The sequence below is a fragment of the Euprymna scolopes genome, chromosome 26 (assembly GCF_053919585.1).
Source record: "Euprymna scolopes isolate OS-2025 chromosome 26, ASM5391958v1, whole genome shotgun sequence".
In the NCBI taxonomy this organism is placed as follows: domain Eukaryota; kingdom Metazoa; phylum Mollusca; class Cephalopoda; order Sepiida; family Sepiolidae; genus Euprymna; species Euprymna scolopes.
Genome location: NC_136507.1, coordinates 19134907 through 19158110, shown reverse-complemented (window position 1 = coordinate 19158110; position 23204 = coordinate 19134907). Strand labels below are relative to the sequence as shown.

At 36.5% G+C, this 23204-nt stretch overlaps 1 protein-coding gene across 1 annotated transcript in view; it reads left to right on the top strand.

Annotated features, from left to right (window-relative positions):
- The window catches only part of LOC145247943 (uncharacterized), a 211300-nt gene that overhangs the window by 153700 nt on the left and 34396 nt on the right, over positions 1–23204 (top strand). The window contains exon 3 of the mRNA XM_080109585.1: positions 22122–22220. Coding sequence (XP_079965711.1) covers positions 22122–22220 — 99 coding nt within the window. The remainder of the gene's footprint in view (positions 1–22121; positions 22221–23204) is intronic.

The following is a 23204-nucleotide window of genomic DNA, read 5'->3' as shown; positions in this document are numbered from 1 at the left end:
GTTCGTCAGAGCATTCACCATTATAGTATTTGTAGAACAAGCAGAGGGATGCAACATCTCATCGATGGGACAGAGGCTGGAGCCTAGATGACAGTTCAGGACCTATCAGGTTGGCGATTCTCTTTTGAACCCTGTCCAGGAGCGAGAGACAAGCAGCGGATGCACCAGTCCAGATGTGACAACAGTACTCCATACATGGGCGAATGGTGGCCATATAGAGGTATAGGATACTGTCAGGCGTAAGTAGTTTTCTAGCACGGTAGAGGGAACCCACCTTCCTTGCAGCAGCCTTGGCAATGCTCTCAATGTATCTATTCCAGTTCATATTCCCTGTAAAAGTTAGGCCTAGGAGTTTAAAAGAAGTACTTTCAGGCAATGTGTTCTTGGCCATTGCTATTGGTGGTAGAGAAGGTTTCTTGTAGTTATTGAAGGAAACAAGCTTAGTCTTAGCAGCATTGAATGTGACCATCCATTTTTGTCCCCATTCCACTACAGATTGGAGGTCATCCTCTAGTGTTTCTGCCTTTTCCTTGGATATGTGTTCATTTGTTTTCCCCTCATATCTGTTATAGAGAGTGGTGTCATCGGCAAATATACCCATCTCCGAAACAATTTTATCAGGGAGGTCATTTATGAATATCAGGAATAACAGAGGTCCAAGGATAGACCCCTGAGGTACTCCCGCATTTGGGTGGTAATAAGTCTCCCCTAAGGTACCAGTTCTCTTCGTACTCATCAGGTGGAGGTCTGCTTAGTGCAATTGTATTTTTAATGCTTCTCACACTAAGACTTGAACCTGCAACCCCCAGAAGACTGTAACTTACAACTACTTTATCCACTACGTCCTTGGTCGTTGTGCAAATAACACTCAACATGAGAACAGTAGCCCGAAGAATCCAAATAATACTTTACAACTAAATTTTACCAAGTACTATATCCACTAATCCACTAGCAAAGGACCCATAACGTAGTGGATAAAGTACTTGGTAAAAGTTAGTTGCAAGTTACACTCTTCTTGGAGTTGAAGGTTCAATCCTCAGTGCGGGTGACATTTAAAATACAACTACGAATTACTTAGGACTTCCATGCAATCATGACTGACAAAACAAGAGTAAGCTATCACTCATTGATTAAATGAAAGGGTTCCGTTAGAAATTCTGTGTAGATTCCCGAGTTCGACAGACAGATTCCCGAGTGTGACAGACAGATTCCCGAGTGCGACAGAAAGATTCCCGAGTTCGACAGAAAGATTCCCGAGTTCGATAGAAAGAGTCCCGAGTGCGACAGACAGATTCCCGAGTTCGACAGAAAGATTCCCGAGTTCGACAGAAAGATTCCCGAGTTCGACAGAAAGATTCCCGAGTTCGAAAGAAAGATTCCCGAGTGCGACAGACAGATTCCCCGAGTTCAACAGAAAGATTCCCGAGTGCGACAGACAGATTCCCGAGTGCGACAGACAGATTCCCGAGTTCGACAGAAAGATTCCCGAGTGCGACAGACAGATTCCCGAGTTCGACAGAAAGATTCCCGAGTTCGACAGAAAGATTCCTGAGTTTGACAGAAAGATTCCAGAGTTCGACAAGATACACCTGAAAAAGGTCGGATGTTACATTGGCCGAAACGTTGTGAAAATAACACTCCAGATGAGAACAGTAGTCCAAAGAATCCAAATAATATGAATAATCAATCCTCATCTCAAAAATTCAGAAATATTATTTTATTTCTTAATAAGATTTTAAAATTTAATCTTGTTTTATGTTATTTAATATTAAAATAGCAAGTCCATTATTATGACGGCACTGCTTCCCTGCCGACTACAATATTGTCGTCTTCAAAGTTAATGCCTACAGATACTTGTCATAAACCGTTCCCATTAAGTAATCAAATTTCGCTAATTCTTTTCAGGATTTTCAATCCTCTCATAACATTTTTTATCATCCAACGAATAGTATATTCTATCTGATTAATCCTTATCCTTGAGTAGCTTCTATCCTTGATAAGTGGTGATTCATTATATTACATCCAAATAATACGAGATTAACAATAGTTGACTGTTTTCAAGTCATAAATATCTACAATGCCTTTCTAGACCCGTCTACTGTGGAGTATAATTGGGCTGCTGAAAAATGAACTTGGCCCAATTTTACACGAATGGGTGGACGTAGTTGACCGACCTTTTAGTAAAAGGACAAACAGGACTGTTCAACGTATTAAAACTACTTGTAAATATATCTAGCACTTCAAGGTTTTATTTTTCAAGAGTTCTTGGAGCCGTGCATAAATTAGATGCATAAACCAATTAAATTAAAAGTTCCGTTCTAAGAATTATTTTTGAAGAGTGACTCAGCAAATATGAAAAATATTTAGGACCTGGCGTCCAAAATTATTACTGCAACTGGGTTTATCAAAAACAGTATTGACATCAAGAACAGTAAACGGCATTTTTTTTTTATTTGTTTGTTCGTTTGTGTCTATGGAAATCGGTCCAGACAAGGCATAAAGCCACTTGATGTAAGGAGCTAAAAATATTAATATTTCAACGTCAAAACATGTCAATGGTAAGTGTTAGCTGGAATAGATTTTGACACAGAAAACAGCAATTCTTCTCTCTTTGTCAGAAGCATCGCTCATGGAATATGAGGACTAAAGAGCAAAATAAGGGAAGTGAATGTTACGAATTTACTATTTATGTACGACAAATTAAGGGATGACAAATGGTTCCTTCTGATTCTCTAGTCGTGTGATATTTGGGCACGTCATTCGAGCAACCTAGGATTCGTATATGAAGAACAACAAGAAGCAACTGATTTTAATTAAGGCAGACTTGCATGCTATTTTTCCCTGATAAAAATCTTTGTGGAAAATAAAAAAATTTTTCACATTGACGGGTCAAGATTTGAGGAATTAAATAATTTGTTGATAGACTTACTTTTCACTGTCATTTTTTTTTGTAAACATTTTTGTAGGTATTTTTTAAACATTTTCGTAAGCATTTTTTGTAAACATTTTTTATAAATTTTTTGTAAATATTTTTGTAAACATTTTTTTGTGAACATTTTTCTAACCAGTTTTTGTAAACATCTTTCTGAATGTTTTTGTAAACAGTTTTTGTAAGTATTTTATTTTTCAAAAAAAATACTGTCATTTTTTTATAAAAAAAAATACTGTAGTTTTTAATCAAAAATACTGTAATTTCTTGATAAAACACACTGTAATTCTTTTATAAATGCTTACTATAACAAAAAAACAAAAAAATATTTTCGATTTTAAAAAAATAAACGACTTTTTTTTTCTCTTCGCTTTCAAGCAAGTTTTATTTCTTTTTATGTTGGACTCGTATTTTTTTAATATTCCCCTTACGTCTGAAAAAAAAAACTTGTTTTATTTTTTTACAAAGATGTTTAACGAAAAATGAAACAGATTGAACCTTTACCGTGCCTTACTTGTCGTGCCTAAATATCATACGAATGAAGAATCAACAGGAGCCATCTGTCGTACCTAAATATCACCTAAATATCGCACAGAACTATAACACTAATAGAGAAGCCATTTGCCGTGCCTTAATTTATTGTACACAAGATTTATATTTTGGAATTTTCTTTCCTTCTTTTTTTTTTTTTTTTTTTTTTTTTTTTGAGATGTGGATTGATAATTTCCATAATTTGTATTATTCGGACTACCGTTTTCATCTTATTCGAGCAGCGTTTCGTCCGTTGTAACCTCCGATATTTTTCAGGTGCGTGGGTAATTTTTAATCTCAAACTCGAGTATCTGTATGGAATTTTGTCCTGAATTCACTATTTAATTCACCCGATCATGGCTGACAGAACGAGAACAAAACACTCATTGGTAACTAAACAAATTTGCTCTACAGTATGACAAAATGTATTGCATACAATATACAGTTTAAAAAATCGACGTGGTCCTTGAAGTTTGACTTCACAGTAATCAATGGAAGTATTTGTCTGACCTTTTGCTTAAACGACAGGCAGGGCTGTTTTATTTATTAAATCTACTTGGAAGTGCGTTTGGCACTTCAAGTTTGTTTTCTTCAAGAGTTCTTGAATTGCCACATAAATTACATACATAAGCTAATTACATCAAAACATTCCACGCTAAGAGTTTATATATATATATATATGTGTGTGTGAGAGAGAGAGAGAGAGAGAGAGAGAGAGAGAGAAGTAGCAAACAGCTGAAGTATTGAGGTCACTATCATGAGGCACAGGTTCTGTTGGTTGAGGTACGTCCTCAGAATTGATGAGAACGGGCTCCCTCGACACTGTACTCAAAAGACTCGTCGATCGTCCTCCATAACAATACAAAGACCAACTCAAACCCACCGTGAAAAACACTGGATTTGACATTTACACCTGAGACACAACAGCCCAGAACTAGCAACTGTGGCGCCGGCCCATCATACCCGGTACCAAACAATATGAAACAGAAAAGAGAAAGCTGGTGGAGATTAAGACGCAGGCAAGAAAAAAAAAAAGCAGAACAGCTCCGTCCTCCATCAATATTTGCCTGCCTTTTTTGACCACAAGAATTTTTTTTGTTAATTAAACTTATAACATTATATAATCAATTCATAATGCTGCAACATTTTAAGTTATAAATTTATTATATTCTTTACTAGAATATCTTGTCCTTTTTTTTTCCAGTTTTAATAACTAGTCCTTTAGTTTTCCATGTTTAAACTTAACCATATTACTTTTTATGCTCGCATTTTTCTATTTTAATATATATATATATATATATATATATATATATATATATATATATATATATATATATATATATATCGAAAGTGATTGCCAAAAATACTAGAATTATTTATAGCAATAATGTTGGAAAAAGGCCTATGTTTCAAGTTCTTTAGATATTCAAATTAGCAGGGAAACCAGACGTTCCCCGGGATTGAATGACTACCATCGAATGCTTCACCCGTTCATATTTTATTGTCATCGAAAGTGACAATTTTTCAATCCAATCGATTAATTGGCTTCTCTAGTTTGGGGCCCACTGTGGTGCACTGGGAGGAAGCTTCACATTCCTTCCCGCAGTGACTTAGTCCATAATACATTGTAGTTTACATTGCACTGTAGAGAAATTACTATTGATTTTATAAAATTATTTTTATTTAACGGCTTGAATCTTAAAATGCAAAAGTCAAGTATTATGGTTTGGTTGTGCTTTAAACAGAAACATTCATTTCGAACGCGCCCCTGTCATATCAAAGAACCTACTGTTGATTTAGATGTCAAGTCTTTCTGCCTGTGAGGTAATAAAACTTCTAAAATGCACTTGTGATGCTAGGCTGTAAGAGGCATTAACTTTAATCAACATCGCCTGTTCCTTCTTGGATCGGATTTTTTCGATTACCGATTATCGATACTTATCAAAGACATTCCGATACATAACATATCTTAGAATGCTGCCAGGCACATAAAGTACGTTTGTATGAATTTTTTTTTTAAATCGGCCAAGCCATTTAGGAGTCCATAGGGAACTCTCTTTCTCTCTCTCACACACAAAGTTTCTTTTTACATGATAATAGAGGTAGAAATATTTATTACGTTTCTGAATTTTTGTGATGAGGAACGGTTATTGTAAATAATCCAAATATTTATTCACGGTGTTTAGTTTGGTTGCTTTTGTTTTTATGGTATATCAACACTTTTTGTGTTATTTAATGTCCCCCCCCTCGCCAATCTTTCACAAAAACCACTCGTTTAGCAAAAATGACTATCAATAAATCCCCCCCTCTCTATCGGTGCCTAAACATAAACGTGGATTCCATCAACAAAGCTTCTTTTCTAGAACTGCCCCTCTGTGGAACTCTGTTCCGCTAGGCTGCTTTTCAGCTGACGACAATAATGTCGTCTTCAAGTCCAATGTAAACAAGTTTTTATGTAACCGTCCTCGTAAATAATCTGATTATACCAACTTTCCACCACAAATGATTACTACGCTACTGTCCCAATGACTGCAATCACACATTAACCTTTATCCTCGAGCGGCCTAAGGGCCTTGATACATGGTAACCCCTTTGTAAAATATAAAAAAGTATCAAGTAATTTTGAAAACAGCTTTTATGCTTCAAGTTTTGTTTTTTTTATATCTTCAAATATTTAATCGTGGTTATTTGTTTGGTTTGGTTGTTTTCTATAGGAAATTTTTTTTATTTTTTGGCTTTGCAGAACATGATTGTGTTTTGCAAAGAGTAAGAAAAAAAAAACAATAATATCAATGTTTGGTGCATTTAAATCAGGAAGCCGATATCTTCAAACAGCCTGATCTGGTAGCACCAGAAATGCTTTGTCTGGAACGATTTTCACAACGTTTCGGTTGGTGTAACCTCCGACCTTCTTCAGGTGTATCTTGTCGAACTTGGGAATTTGAACGGAATTGCGAGCGTAAGCCTTTATTTACTTCACAGAGGTATGGTGTTATCATTCCGTCAGCCATGACTGAATAGAGGTCCTAAGTAATTTGCAATCGTATTTTTCGGTCACCCACACTGAGGATTGAACCTTGAATCTTCAGGAGAATATCATTTTTTACAATTGATTTTTCCAAGTACTCTAACCACTGTGCCACTTGCAGACAATTCTACTACGAATTTTAAGAGCCTTAAACTTATTTTTATTTCTAGTTGTAAATATCACTTTTTATTACTAATTATTACTATATAATATTATATATATATATATATATATATATATATATATATATACTAGCAGTTCAGCCCAGCTTGGTTAGGCCCTGTGTACTATTCATAATTTTATGTGCATATGTATATATATATATTAAAAAGTTTGACTCATATCCAGCTAACCTACATCTAAAATTTCAAGTGTTTAGACCCAAATTTGGCAGAGGAGTTTCGTAGAGTCTTCAAAGGTCAACTCTTAACTTTGACCTCTTATCAGCCAAATTTCCACACAAAAACTGATTTTAAAAACTTGCTGCACATCTGAATACCCTTTATATAAAATTTCAAATGTTTAGACCCAAAATTGGCTGAATAGTTTGCTAGAGATCGAAATTATGTACAAAGGAAGCAGTAAATAAACCCAACAATTCTGAATAACACATACCATAGCAATATGCATAGAAAAGACTGAGACTAGCAACATCATGCCTCTGTGAGAAAGAGGTTGCAGAGTAGAAAGGATGGGACCAATCAAATTACAGAGAATAAAGGTTAATTAGGACAACATATTGTGAGTTGGATGATGAAGAATATTATGAGAGGATTGGAAGTGATTAATGAAATGAGATTATTATGGAGACGGTTTATGACAAGCTCTCATTGCTGATGGATTTAAAGACGCTTATGTCTACGGAGAACCATGGTATGTTCCACATACTTGAATTTAAAACAGAATTTCAGCAGTAAACACAGAATGGACGCATCTTTAATAAAAAAAAAATGGATGGACCATTCTACTGCTCCAGTAGGCATCTCACTGCCAATGCAATCCTCTATTTGTATAAGAGTTAAGTATGTCCTAAAATGGAGTACTGTTGCCACATCTGGACAGGAGCTGCTCGGCACACCTATCCCATCTTGATAAAGTTCCAAACCGACTTCGAAACCTAGTAGGTGATGATCTTTTCTCTTCTCTGCATCCTCTTTCTCACAGATGAGACATTGCAAGCCTGACTCTGCTCTACCGTTATTTTCATGGCAAGTGCTCATGTAAGCTCCCTTGCCAAACTTTCACAAAAACACTCGATTAGCTACACCCACTATCAACAATTTCCCTCACTCTCTATCTGTGCCTAAATCTAAACGCAGATTCCATAAACACAGCTTCTTTCCCAGAACTGGCCTGCTTCCCTGCCGACTACAGTATGGTAGCCTTCAAGTCTAATGTAAACAAGTTCTTGTTGAATCGTCCACATAAGTAATCAAATTGTACCCAACTTACACCATTAATGATTACTATACTACCACCTTACATTCATCAACCCTTATCCCCGAGTGGCCTTCAGGCCTTGATAAGTGGTGATTCCCTTGTTAAAAAAAAAGATGTGCCTCACCCATATTAATAAGAGCCTCCCTCTCTCTCTCTCTCTCTCTCTCTCTCTCTCTCTCTCTCTCTCTCTCTCTCTCTCTCTCTCTGTTACGTTACACAAAAGTTTGAAAATAACAGTTTAAGTTTGAAATAGGATTTTTAGGAGGACACAATTCTGATCTCTCTGTTGATGGAGTCTAAGGGGAGACAACTCTGGACCCTGCAAACATCCTGGTTACTTGTCCTGACATAAACATATTTGCGATCAATACTGCTCTAGCTTTCAGAAGAAAAAGGATCTTAAAATTTATGTTGCTCATAAACTGAATTCGAAACAGAATTTTCAACACTAAACATAAAATGGACGCATCTTTAATATGATGCGTCCAACCAATATTCTTTTCTTTTTTTTTTTTTTTTGATCGGTCTGTCACACGAAAGTTTGAAAAAAAAAAAAAGAAAAAAGCAGTTTCTTTGCTATGCAATGTTTAAGTTTGAAATTTGAATTTTAGAAAGACGTAACTTTCATCACTCTGTTGATAAATCCAAGGGGAGACAACACCTCACATAAACATTGTGTGAACATAAATATACTTGCGACAAATACTGCTCTAGCGTTCAGAAGGGAAAAGGTCTTAAAATTTATGTTGCTTTTTAGTGGGGCCTCCTGAATGTACCTGCCACAATAGATACGTGTTTATTCAGGTCATCTATTGAAAAAAAAAAAACAACAACTAATCAATAAAGTTTTAAATATCTATAATATATGATAGGTCAAGTAGATAAGCAGGAGTCGAAAGGTCAAATGAGTGCAAGCATATATATCTCTATCTTTAAGTTAGGTATGTTTATATGTTCATACTTTTATGGAAATTGCTTGAGACAAGGCGTGAAGCCACTTGATGCAAGGAGCTAACAAGAACGAAAGATGACTATTGCAAAGACAGGAGATGCCTATTGACCTTAGTTTTGAAAAGACCAGGGCTGGAGGTAGAAAGAAAACTGTCAGCAGGAAGAGAGTTCCACAAGCTCCTTTGCTTTACGTTCACAGGAAACATGAGTTGGAACAGATACATCGAGATCATTGCCAAGGCTGCTGCAAAGAAGGTGAGCTCTCTCTACCATGCTAGAAAGTTACTTACGCCTGAAAGTATCCTATACCTCTATAAGGCCACCATTCGCCCATGCATGGAGTACTGCTATCACATTTGGGCTGGTACATCTGCTACTAGTCTCTCGCTCCTGGACAGGGTTCAAAAGACAGTCGCCAACTTGATAGGTCCCGAACTGTTATCTAGGCTTCAGCCCCTGTCCCATCGACGAAATGTTGGGGAGGGGGTGTTTAACAAAATGAATTTTCTCCCGAATGTCAGTTTCTTTGAGACATTTTAAACGGTTTTAGTAGGTATAATATGGTGATAATCTTCCATTTGAAAATTCAAATATACCAGATTTGCATTGGATTTGATCCATAGTAATCAGACACCAATAAAGGGAGATTCCTTAAATTTTAAATATTTTCTAGAATTAAAATTATGCATCTAATCAAATTGGTTTCACATTTCAATAAAGTACTTGTAAGATAGGGTGCAACACTGCAACATCGAGTTGACAGAACAAGACTCTTTAAGCTTATGCTTTAAATTTAAGATATTTTCTAGAATGAAAATTATGGGATGGGTTTCATCAAACTTGGAATAAGGCTTCAAGAGATAAGGTTTAATATCATATCTTGATTGTAATTTTCATCAGAGAATATCAAATTTTGTGTGAAACTGTTTTTGGAGGAGAAATTAGTTTTACCTCTCCTGGGGTGGTTAGTTGGGTTAGTTGTTGGGTTAGTCGGGAGTATATACATCGAAGGAGAACAAGTGCTACAAGTTCATTAAAGCACATTCCATTAAAGTACTTGCAAAAACAGGCACAAGGATGCATCACTGCAGCGATGGGACAGAAGTTGGAGCTTGGCTGATAATGTGGGGCCTATAAGATTTGAAACTCCTTTTCGGAGCCCTGTCCAAGAACGAGAAGTTAGTGGTAGATGCATCAGGCCAGATATGGCAACAATACTCCATGCATGGGTGAATTGTGGCTTAGTAAAGATATACAGGATACTCTCAAGTGTGATTAATTTTCTAGCACGATAGAGGAAGCCCACCTTCTTTGCAGCAGCCTTGGCAATGTGCTCAATGTATTTGCTCCAATTAATGTTGCTTGTGAATGTTAAGCAAAGGAGTTTGAATGATGAGCTCTCAGGTAGGATGTTATTTGTCATGGCAATCAGTGATTTAGAAGTGTTTTTTCTTTGTAATCATTAAAGGAAAGTAGCTTAGTCTTAGCAGCATTGAATGTTACCATCTTCTTACGGCCCCATTCCACCTCATGATGATGAAGCTAACATTGCACAATATTTCATCGATCTTTAAGATTGTAGACACCACCTTCATTCCATTCTCATCTTTAAGGGTGCTTCTTCATAACTGTCTGTTCGTCACGATCAGCGTTTAATTAGATACTGTGCAGAATCACAAATTGAAGTTGCGATATATATTTTTTTATAAGAATGTCACCACTTACAAAAGCCAGAGGGCCACTCGAGGATAGGGGTTAATGAGTGTACGGTGAGCACAGCCACAATAATGTAGTCGTAGGTAAATAATGATCCTACTTTTTATATCAATCAGGTCAGTTCATATTGGAAATTAACCCTAAGCCTGTTGTGTCTGTAATCACTGTACACTCATTAACCCTTATCCTCGAGTGGCTCTCTGGCCTTCATATATATATGACTGTTAGTCAAATGCCATATGAGCTGTGAAAGATTTTCGGTGAAAAAACACAATTGCCAAAAAGTAGACGCTTTATTATTTCTAGTTGCCACTTGGAAAAAATCACTCACAAATGAGACTGTTTCAGTCGCAACGTAAAGCCCTTAAATAGATAAGAGGAAAATCCGAAATTGCTCAAAATTTAATGAGGATCGCTATTATGTACTTTTTCGCTATGCTGGTAACACCTTGTCTGTCCTTTCGTTTCGCCTCCTAATATAGCCTGAAAAAATTGAGATGTGGGAAAACTCTCTTAGACATTTGACGTAAATTTCATTCAAATCCGATATACATATTTGAAGTTTTGACGTATTTCTGTCCTCATGAAATTACATTCCCGGATAAATACGCTCAATCAAATTCTAATTTTAGAAAATATATACTTGTTATGGTGATTAAAAATGGTAACCAAATTTTACGAAAATAATCCAGTTTTAAATAGAATTACCATTGGCCTGTCATGCTTAAGTTTGAAATAGCATTTTCTCTAGTCTATAATACTTAAGTTTGAACTAGCCATTTTTTCCATCTGTCATGTTATTTGGAATAGCAATTTTTTTAGCCTGTCACGCTTAAGTTGGAAATAGTATTTCTTTTAGCTTGGCATGTTAGTTAGTTCACTTAGTACTTCCTGCAACGTAGGATAAACGCGTATTACTGTTAGCCGGACGCCATATTGAATATCTACTCGAAATAAGGGACATAACCAAATATATAAAAAAATGTCACCAAGTTCGATAACTCCAACTTAAAAATTGCTGGTGTTTTCTGGTGTCAGGTGTAAGCCACAGTTAATAAAACAAATAAACAAACAGATTATTGACACAGCAAGTCTCTTAGAATTTCAGCAGAGGCTCACATCTTTGTCAAACAGTTTGCGACTTGTTCCTGTCCCCTGATCCGTTCAATTTGGATTTCCTCCTTTACCGATATTTCCTTTGCTCTGGCCACATCAACTCTCAAACGTCTGTCACTTACAATGATTTTAAGGTCTGAAAATTTCTTGCAGCATGGCAGCCATCACTACACCTGCATCAGCAGCTTCACTGAGTACAAAAGTCTCTGAGGCCAATGGGCTCTTTGTTACACGGTCAAGTTTTTGTGATGACCAGCATATAGAAGCCAGTCTATTCATCTTACCATAAACAAAGAGGATAAATCCACCCAGTGAATCTGAAGGATTTCCCAGCTGTGAAAAGGATATGGAATATGTCTTTGATTTAAGCTTCAATAGTGACTTGTTGGCTTCAAAAAGTAACTTCACTTTAGGAGGTTTTCCGGTATTACTTATCCTGCACACATCAAATGATATATGAGGTCGGGTCTGGGTAGATACCCCCATCGTTTGACCTGTTAGTCTTTTTTAAATCTGTCTTCTTCTTTTCACTCAGTTCATCATTTTTACTTAAGAATCTTCCTTTCATCATATCCATTGGAGAAATAGATGGCACATAATTGTTTTGGTTTATAATGATCCCATCTTCCGTTTGTCTAACACACAATCCCAGAAAATTGAAAATCACATTTTGGTGCTTCTACATTATTAGGACTAGATTTTGTAGTCGATAAATGGAGTTTTTAGATTTAAAAAAAAAAAAAAAAAAAAAAAACAATGGTTTCAACTGATTTTTTTTTTTTTGTCAATTCTAATAACAATGGTAGCTTCAAAATTATGCAGTCGAAATTACCTGAATATTACTGAATTATTAAAAAAAAAAAAAAAAAAAAAAAAAAAAAAAAAAAACGGTACTCATGTACTTATTGATCCGTGCTGAAATAATAACGTTATTATTTAGAAAGCCATTCTTAACATGGGGACGGGAGGGTGTTATGTACCTATTCTGTACTTTCACCTAACAATTGAATAAAAACAGGTATCGTAAACCTTTAATTAAATTTGAAAATACTATTTAACAAATAGCGCGGATCAGTAATTGCACTAGCACCAAAAAAACAACTTTAATCGGGTTACGAGGTGCAAAAATTGCCGCCACACACACACACACACACACACACACACACACACACACACACACGAAGAATTAGATATAAATATATCATAAATAGACAGCAACAACATAATTCTACGGTTCAAATAGTGAAGAATCAACAATAAATATTAAGTGACACGTATACACATCAGGATGAACCCTTCTTGGTAGAGCCAATAACACAACGGACCCTATCTGGGTGCGCCACATATTGACATACCCCTTTATCGCACACATTACACAACGGACCCCCTTTTAGGTACACCTACAACACACACATTTTTTGCTATACGTTATGATACAACAGGTTACAATAAAGTTAATTCCTGATTACCTCCCTTGTACTACGATGACTCCAACTTTAACGCGTCAAACTTAAGTTTTAAATAGCATTTCTTTTGGTCTGTCACGCTTAACTTCGAAACAGTATTTTCTTTTGTCAGTTTTGGCAAGATCAAAGTGTAGTATCTGTTCTTCAGGCTGCACTTCCATTTCTTGTTCCCTTTCGGTGGAGGAGCAGTCCTTCACGACTGAGACAATTTTTATTTTTTTGTACCTTTTCTCCACGTTAAAAAACGACCCTGATGTCTGACTCCGTCCCGTGGGGAGGCATTGTAAATAGGTACAATAAAGTTTGAAATAGAACATTCTTCACTAGACGCATAGAGGGAATGGTCGTATCTGAAGAATATCCGTTTTCGTTTTTACATCCTGTTCTCCCCTCCCGCAACCCTTTGAATGGATTCTTCATTTCAGCAGAATTGTAAGTGATGACATCTCGTCTGAAAAAAATTGCGTTTGTCTGATTAAGTCATTTACAAAATGAATACTTTATTTAAGGGGGGGTTGTGTGTGTGTGTGTGTGTGTGTGTGTGTGTGTGTGCGTGCGTGCGTGCGTGCGTGCGTGCGTGCGTGCGTGCGTGCGTGCGTGCGTGCGCGTGTGTGTGTGTGTGTGTGTGAAAAAAATTGACTAAGTAAATCAACTTGTGGGTGGGTTTTTGTCAGCGGTTTAATATTTTCCATGTGGTAACAAAAATGCCCCCCCCCTCCCGCCCACTGTATGCTATGATGCATTGCCCAACATTTCCTGTGCTATGTTTAGGATCGTAAAACATAATGGCTTCTCCAAAACTTTGCCATCCGTAACAATTTCGAGCCCCAAAATAGCGATATATATTACGTTTTATTTTCAGGAGATAATTCACACACCCTTGTCGACTTGCTCCGTATTTAAAGCTGCAAAAGCTAAATCCGATTCCATATGAGAAAAACTAATTATTCTGGTCTTCAGAAAGTCTGTGGAATCTTTCCATCGAACTTGGGAATCTTTCTTCTGGAAGTTGAGGCTTCAATTCTTAGTGCGAGCGACACTCAAAAGTAACAATTGCGAATTACTTATCTATCCAGTCATGGTTGACAGAACGAGAACATGCTAGCCTCGTGGATTAAATAAAGGGTTTCGTTCAAATTGCTGTGCAGATTCCAGGGTTCGACAAAGATTATTGAGTTCGACAAGATTCACCTCGAGAAGGTCAGAGGTTACATCGATCGAAAACGCTTAAATTTGAAAAAAATAAAAACAAAAGTTTGAAAAATCCAAACAATATTGATAGATAAAATCATTCTGAATATCAAACCGTTTAAAGGAGAAAGTTTTCTTTTTCTTCAGCTTCTTTATCTTCATCTTCTTTGTTTTGTTTTTCATCTTCATCATCATCTTTTTTCTTCTTCATCTTTTTCTTATTCATCGTCGTCATCTTTTTCTTATTCGTCTTCTTCGTTTCTTCTTGATTTTTCTTCAGTTTCTTCATTTTCTTTGTCTTCTTTTTCTTCTTATTTATCATCTTCTGCGTCATCTTTTCCTTCATCGTCTTCTTCGTTCGCTCCGTCTTTATCTTCTTTGTCTTTTTCATCTTCTTCGTCTTCTTTTCTGTCTTCTTTTTCATCGTCATTGTCTTCTGCCTCGTCGTATTCCTTTTTCTTCTTCGTCTTCATTTTCTTTTTCGTTTTCTTTCTTCGTCTTCTTTGTCTTCTTCTTCTTCGGCTTATTCTTTTTCGTCATCGTCTTCTTCGTCGTCATCTTTTTCGTTGTTTTCTTTGTTGTCTTCTTCTTCTTCTTCTTCTTCTAACCAAATTCAACACTTTCATACAGTTTAACATCACAAGTGCATTTAAGATGTTTTATCACCGAAAAAAGCTGAAGGGCTCAGCGTATAAAATCAACAGTAGGTTCTTCGTTAAGATAGAGGCGCGTTCGAAATGAATTTTTATGTTTCAAGCACAATTGAACCAAGAAACTTGACTTTTTCATTTCAAACTTTAATTCAAACCATTATATATAAAAATAACTATAAATTTAACAGTAGATTCTCTACAGTGCAATGTAGACTATAATGTGTTGTGGACTAAGTCAATGCAGGGAGGCATGTAAAACTTTCTACCGGTGTACTACGCTTGGTCCCCGACTAAAGCAAGAAATCAGTCGATTTGATTAAAAAACAGACGATTTGACAGATTTCAATGAGAATAAAAATATTGGCCGCTCCTACATTATCAGAACGAAATTTCGGAAATTATACTGCATTTCACATGACAACAATGGTATCTACGCATTTTCAAGATGATTATATCCAAAAATCACGAAAATCGATGAGGTATAAAATTATTTATTAAAGAAAATAGAATTTGAAGAAAACGATCGAATTTGCTTATGTAAGACACAGGAGAGTTCAAAAGGGAGTTAATTTTCCATTTCGATTTATTTTATAAAAACAAGATGGCCGCAATTTTTTACCTGCTAACACGATTAAAGTTGTTTTTTAAATAATTCAGTAATATTCAGGTAATTTCGACTGCATAATTTGGAAGCTTACATGGTAATTTATTAGAATTGACAAAAAAAAATCAGTAGAAACCTTTGTTTTTTATTTGAAAACTCCATTTATCGACTACAAAGTTTGGTTCTGATAGTGTAGAAGCGCCAAATATTGCAAGTGTGAAACATTTCTTGATCATCAATTAATCTTGAGCAATGTCGTGTCTCCCTGCTGGTGTATAATAACGATAATAGTAGTAATTGTTATTGGAAAGAAACTTTGCTCATGGAAGTTCCGTTTAATATAAGTTACACACAGAGAGGAAGCAAAATTAAGTTTGTAGCTAGCTGAGGTTTTTGTTATACATGTATTACAAGAAGGAACTATAGATTGAAGCTTGATCGAGCATTTACCATAAAAATAACAATATATATTGTTATATTGGTAGAGAGGCTGGTTGATATCGGTTGATAAATTAAGAAATAATCATAACGGAATAAGAAATAGTTTTTTTATCTCTTAGGGAACGCCTACGGCGAATGGTGAATTTAAATTCAAATATAAATATGAAAGCATGCACCCACCTCGCCTTCGGCGAGCGTGAATTTAAATTCAATAAAAAAAATAAATAATAATAACAAATAAATAAATGCACTAGCGTTCGAGGCGTACACACACATCCCTCCCTCCCTCTGAAAATGCAATGCGCGAGAGAGCCCACTATCAGCGAAGCTTATGAAAAGGGAAAGGGAGAGAAAGAAAATGTGAAATCGACGCGGATGAATAAAGAAAGCAGATTTTGAACTGAGCGTTTTGTCAACGGTGAAAAACGATAGCGTCCGTATAAAAAAATTGAGAGGCAAGAAAAAAAAAGAAAAAAGAAAAAGAGACTGGAGAGCAGTGAACGTTGTCAAATGGACCGGTTGTTTTGTTTACGTTTGAGCGAATAATGAATAAAAAAAAAAAAAAACGAAAACTCGCTATGAGCCGGTGGTGCTCAGGAATGCCCAAAGCGCAGCGTAAACAGATTTGCCTGAAATAAACAGGAGTTGAATTCTTTTGGCCGAGAATGGACATCATGGAAAGTTCACAGTGAAGATATTAAAGATGAATAAGAAGAGGGTTGCAACGAACAAAAATATTGTCATGTCAACGGGCGTCCCCATCCAAGAAGAAGCCAAAAAGGAAAAATCTCGCGAATGATGAACTTTGCAGAGACATTATGAAACACGAAAGTCCAATTGGATAAAGTTAAGTGATTAGTATAATTTCCCCATCCCGATATCCCTGCTCCTTGTCCTTGGCCGAACTGTCATACCATAATGGAAATGGTATATACATTTTCTCTTATATTATTTTTTTTTTGTTTGTCACCTTGTTTTCTTTTCTTTCTTTTATGATGTTTCTTTTTTATCATCCGACCTCACCCCAACCTATTGCAGTGTGATATTAAATTTAAGGATGTTGAATAAAATTCGTGTTTTAAGATTCTAGCGTTGTGTCATTTTTGCTTTGAGTTTGAATCGTTCGGAACAAATTGTTATAATGAGAACCTCAGACAACGTGTCAAATAGGTCACAAATCGTGGCCGACACTTTATTTGTCATTACTTTATTTTATATTGTGTTACGGACAACATAGGGTGAAGCGCTGACCTAGAGTCATAAGATTCTTACCAGGGAACATCCACCCTGACTCAGCTTCATACCAGTCCGTAACAATATATATATATATATATATATATATATATATAATTTCCTGCAGCCTCCTTCTCACAGAAAATATGTTGCTAGTTTCTCTCTCTCTCTCTCTCTCTCAGTATATATATATATATATATATATATATATATATATATATTGATTAAAGCAGGTAATCAATTGATTTGGTTAAAATGGACGAGTTCATCGATTTCGATGAGAATAAAAGTATCGGAAGTGTGAAACTCTGAGCAATGTCGGGTCTCCCTGCTAATGTATATTAACGATACTAGTAGTTGTAGCTTGACGAGGGTTTTGTTATAAATGTTTTACAAGAAGGAATCATAGATTGAAGCTCAGTCGAGCACTCACCATGAAAATAACGATATATATATATATATATATATTTCTTACAGCCTCCTTCTCGCAGAAAAGAGGTTGCTACATAGGAAATGTGTCCCTTGTCTATGCATTATACATTGAATTTAATTTTCTTTTCTTTCCCGTGATAATTGTTGGTGGCCGAGGGGTTGAATACCAGAATGCAGAATGAAAGGCAACTTTGTAACTGGATCTGAATCCTTGAATTAACAGTAATTATCACTTCCTACACTGACGATTGCGTAATTAAGAAACACTAATGTTTGTAGATAAAAGTAATTGATGTTTATTTATAAAAATAGTGCTTAAAAATAATAAGCCGAAAACCCCAAGGGATCCCTTTCACCAACAAACTCATCAGGAGAAAATCGTTGGAATAAATCAAATACAAAAAAAAATAAATAAAACAATATCACGTATGAGAGCAAAATACTTAAAGGACGTGTGTGTAAATTCTTTTGAGGGAAAAAAATTACTGATGGGAATATAAATTGTGTAAATAAGTATGTAGAACTGAATAAAATCTATGTACAAATAGGATGAAGGGCTGAGTAAGTTTACTGACTTAATAAATTCTTTCTGTCCAAGGAGAGAAGTCTTCCGCCAAAGAATTGAGACTGGCTCTAAAATCCTTAAATGATTTTGAAAGTCAATTTGGTGTAGGATTCTAAAGCGCTCCATTTTATAGATATTAACACATGCTGGATTTTCAAGGTGTTAACTAATAGCAGACTCCAAAGTAGAAATACTATTATAAGCCCCTTTAAACTAGAATTGGGCCTCTTTAAGAGAGTTATAATAAGCTATCAACTTTAGCATTATGCAATATTCCGACATTTGCTGTTTAGCACTATCTGACTAGCTTTCTGTATTTGTCTGATTACCTCGACATTATATATGGAATATAATTCTCTTTTCTCTCTCTTAATAATTCTTGGTGGTAGAGGGGGTTAAATACCGGGGATGAAGAATTAAAGGTAACATTGTGGCTGGGTTTGAATCCTTCAACCAGCAGTAATCATCAGTTCCTGCACGGATGATTGCGTCATCTCAACTACCATTACTGATTAGTAACACTGACCCACAACGCGAATAACAAAAACGAGCACAGCTGCCCTACATAGACGCGACACTATGAATCATTTAAGCATTTCTAGTGGTGACTCTCCTAAAAAGGAGGACATAAAATGCATTCTTTGATGCGAGAGGAATTATTTTTAAAATTGGTAACACAACAGAGTGGTGACACATAAAGAAAATAAAACTGAAAGCAAAGACTGGCACTGCTTACCACTCAACCACTCAACCCTCTGCCAGGAGATTTGGGCAGGCGGGGTTGGGGGGGGGAGGGGGGGGGTAATGGTACCACCCTGGTGATCAGATAAACAATCACAAAATAAGCCACAATTTTAAAACAGTAAAGTTTCTTAAAGTCAGCCGTATTGAACCACTTTATGATCACGTTAGATCACCGAAGTCAAGCAATGTTGAGCCTGGTCAGTACCAGATGGGTAACCATTTGGGAATACCAGACGCTGTATGTAGGAAGATGTTGACACCTGCTTGCAAGAACAACAAAAACCTAATGTCGTCACTTCCCTTGATCAGGATATACATGCAACTGAAAAAACGCTTGTGAGTTTTATATTCCCATAACACTTCCTCCTTTGGAGGAAGACGGTTCACTCCACTTATGATAAATGTCCGCCGCATACATATATATATATATACTTTAAAAAGAGGAAAGCATTTGAAGGTCCACATTTGAGGATATACATGCAACTAGAAACGGCTTCTGAGTTTTATATTCCCTTAACACTTCCTCCTTTGGAGGCAGCCGGTTAGACTCACTTGGGGTAAATGTCTGTCACATACATATGCATACTTTAAAGAGGTGAAAACATCTGAGAGTCCACGTTCTTTTACCTTGGCATGATTCCTGCTATTTTACCACTCTCTTGCTCTTTTGGCAGCCTTCTGTATGGTGCCGTTCTGCCCTAGGGGATCATCCTCCCAGGCATTACCATCTTCTTTCAAAAAGAAGAGTAGCTAGGGACTGTCTTGTCTTCTCAGCAGACCATTCTTGTCAGGATTTTGTTTGTTTTTGTATTTTTTTAACTTTCATTCACCCCAAACAAGGCGTATTGTCACTGTAATTTGAGGTCAGATTTATAGGGGGGCATTCTAAGTGGGGAGTTGCGCTGCAAGATGTTTGTTCACATCACATTTAAATTTCTGCATGGGAAAACATGGCAGCAGGGAGGAAATTCCAAAAGCAATCAGTCTAAGAAAAGAAACTATTAAAGTAAAACGTTTTCCAGTGTCTGTTGGACTATTACATTGAAGGGGTAGGATTTTGTTGCTAGTAAGGTTGGTCGAAGGTATTCATGTAAATGCAGTTTGCTGGAGCACATTCCATTAAAGTACTTGTAGAACAAGTACAGGAACACAGCATTGTCACAATGGGACAAAGGTTGCAGTTTGATAGACAATATGGGTTCTGTTAAAATGTTTTTGATGAGTGGAGGGTATGACTTCCAAAAAATTGGACAATCTTATTTATAACTATGCATTAGGACAATCAACCAATGAGAAGCCGCCAACCTCGTTATAAAAATATCGAATTTTGGATTCAAGTCAGTTCACTATCAGTCTCTGTCTTGATAAGACTGAACCACTGCTGATCCGGACTACATTGATTCTTCGCCGATCTGATGCCGCCATCTTTGTTTTAGAGAATTACTCAACACTCAAGATTGTGACTGCATTGACTCTTCACCGATTTGATTTATTACCGCCATCTTTGTTTAACATAATGACTCAACACTTAACAGTTTCTATTAGATTAGAGATTCAATTCTGCACCTGAGGACTGACCTTCACTCCTGAGCTGAAACGGAAAACCTACATCAAATCCGTTGCCAATGTTGCTGAGAAAATGGTTGAATCATTCTACTGCTCTAGAAGCTATCTCACTCCCAAAACTGACAAATTTGCAGTCCAAAATCGGCTTCAAAATCTAGTGGGCTTTATTCATCCATCCATTGGCTTCGAAATCTAGTGCATGCGTTATTCATCCATCCAAACAAAGATTTTACCTGTTATAAACCATCCTTGATGTATGATTACTATTTCCTGTAAATTTCAGTGTCATGTGATCAGTAGTTTAATAGTTTATCAGTTAAATATTTACACACAGACAGACACACACACATCCGTTTTATTTATATAAACAAATGGAGCACTAATTTATTGCAGACTATTATCCTCATCTTTCTTAGTTGTTGCTTCACAATGTTTCGGCGAACTATTCCTCTGGCCTTCGTCAGGTGGTAACTGTGATGGGATACGAACTCCGAATCTCCTAACTGCATTCTCAGCAATTACTGCCATCCATAGTTGTTGGCATCTCACCACGTTTTTGGCCAAGTAAGCCTCTGGCCAGCTTTGGGTAGGATTGAAACCGTTATCTTCAGACAATGCTTATCTGGAATCATAGAGATTCAATGTCTCTATCCACTGGTCCACGGGCCCCGAAGGCCAGAGGAATAGTTGGCCGAAACGTTGTGAAACAACAACTAAAAAAGATGGGGATAATAGTCCGCAATAAATAAATTCATCTCAATAATGAATTCCAATTAGAAAATATAAATGGAGCACTCTCTAGCCGTCGACAATGTTTATATAAAAGCATTGAGATGTCACCTGCCAACAATGCACATCCCTAATGAAGTGATTACAATCGTCGACTATCAACTAGATGGTTGTAGGCTCGCCCCTGGTATGTGGCAGGTGCTGTGACCTGTGGACCAAATCCAGCCTGCAAAATATTATTTGACCAAACAAATGGAAAACAATTAACGATCCTATACAAAAGGTTAATTGAACTGCATCGCAATAACCAGAACTGTACTATTTCAAAACAGCCATTCCATAACACATATATCTTAACTACAAATAACTTTGAAAAGTTTTTCAAGAATTTCTTTGACAATTTTTTTTTTATGGCAATCGCTCCAGACAAGACATGAGACGACTTCATGTAAGGAGGTAAAAAGAAAAAAAAAATATTACTTCAAGGTCAAAACTTACCAATGATAAGCGGTAGATGGAATAGATTCTGACCCCAAAAAACAGCAATTCTTCCCCCTTTGTCAGAAACATTGCTTCTGGAATGCGAGGACTAAAGGACAGATTAAGGGAAGCGAGTGTTACGCGGCTGCCGAAAATTAATCTACTCTCCTTAAATCATAACGTGCGGTCAAGTTAGTAAGAAATCCTTGAGACTCAAACCAGAAATAAATGTCTGATCATATTTTCTGATTTTGGTCAACAAATGCTATTATTATTAATTTCCTTTTCTTCTTTCTTTTTTGTTAGGCTCTTCTACGAATAACAAGCAGCAGCCTGAGAAGGCGGATTCTGTAGATCAAGTGGATTCAGTGGAAGCAAGTGAAGAGGATGACACGAGCAGAGTTGGTAAGAATTTCCCCCCCCCTCCTCTTCCTCCTAATCATCATCATTACCATCATTAACAATATCAGCAGCAGTGAGGTGACAGCGCCAAACATGGCCGGAAATCTGTGGAAACAGCTCTCAGACCTGGTCACCCTGCCTTCTGCCATTGGTAACGCATTTGCCAGTCAAATTGAGGCTGCCATTTTCAAAGATTGACACGTGACTATTCGCAAAATAGCATCAAAGATGCTAAGATTAATATAGGTTCTGTGGAAACTGTCATTCGTGACCATTTGTATATGCATAAGGTGGCTACTAGATAGATTCCTAGGTTGCTGAAACCCTTTTTAGCAACAGGAACACGTCAAGTGTTCAAGGATAAATTTGGAGATGTGCTAAGAAGATGATAAAAGTTCTTCAAAAGACTGATTCCACGGGATGAAATTTGGGTCTATGATCCAGAGATCAAAGTTCAATCAATGCAATAGATGCATTTGAATTCACCGTCTCCAAAAGCGGCAAGAATGCTGGCAAGGTCATGTTCACAATATCCTGGAACCAGGATGGAGCAGTGATAAAAGAGTTCCTGGCAAACGGTACCATAATTAAATGAAACGGTACCATAATTAAAGCAAACGGTACCATAATTAAAGGAAACGGTACCATAATTAAAGGAAACTATTATTCACTTTTTAAGGGAATTAAGAGGAGCGTTCAAAATCAAGAAGTGGTACAAGATCAGTAAAAGTATACTTCTGCAAGAAAACTACAACACAGGTGTCGCCAGATCAGAAGCGTGAACGTGTGGCTATGAAATCCTCCCCCCCCTTCACTACTTTCCTGACATTTTACCGCACCACATCAGAATTGAAATGAATCCAAAACCTTTTAAAATGGTACTACTTCCTTTTGCTCCTTTACTGCACATATGCATATAACTTACTACACACACACACACATATATATATATATATAGATATATACTGCGTGTGCAAAATCAAGACT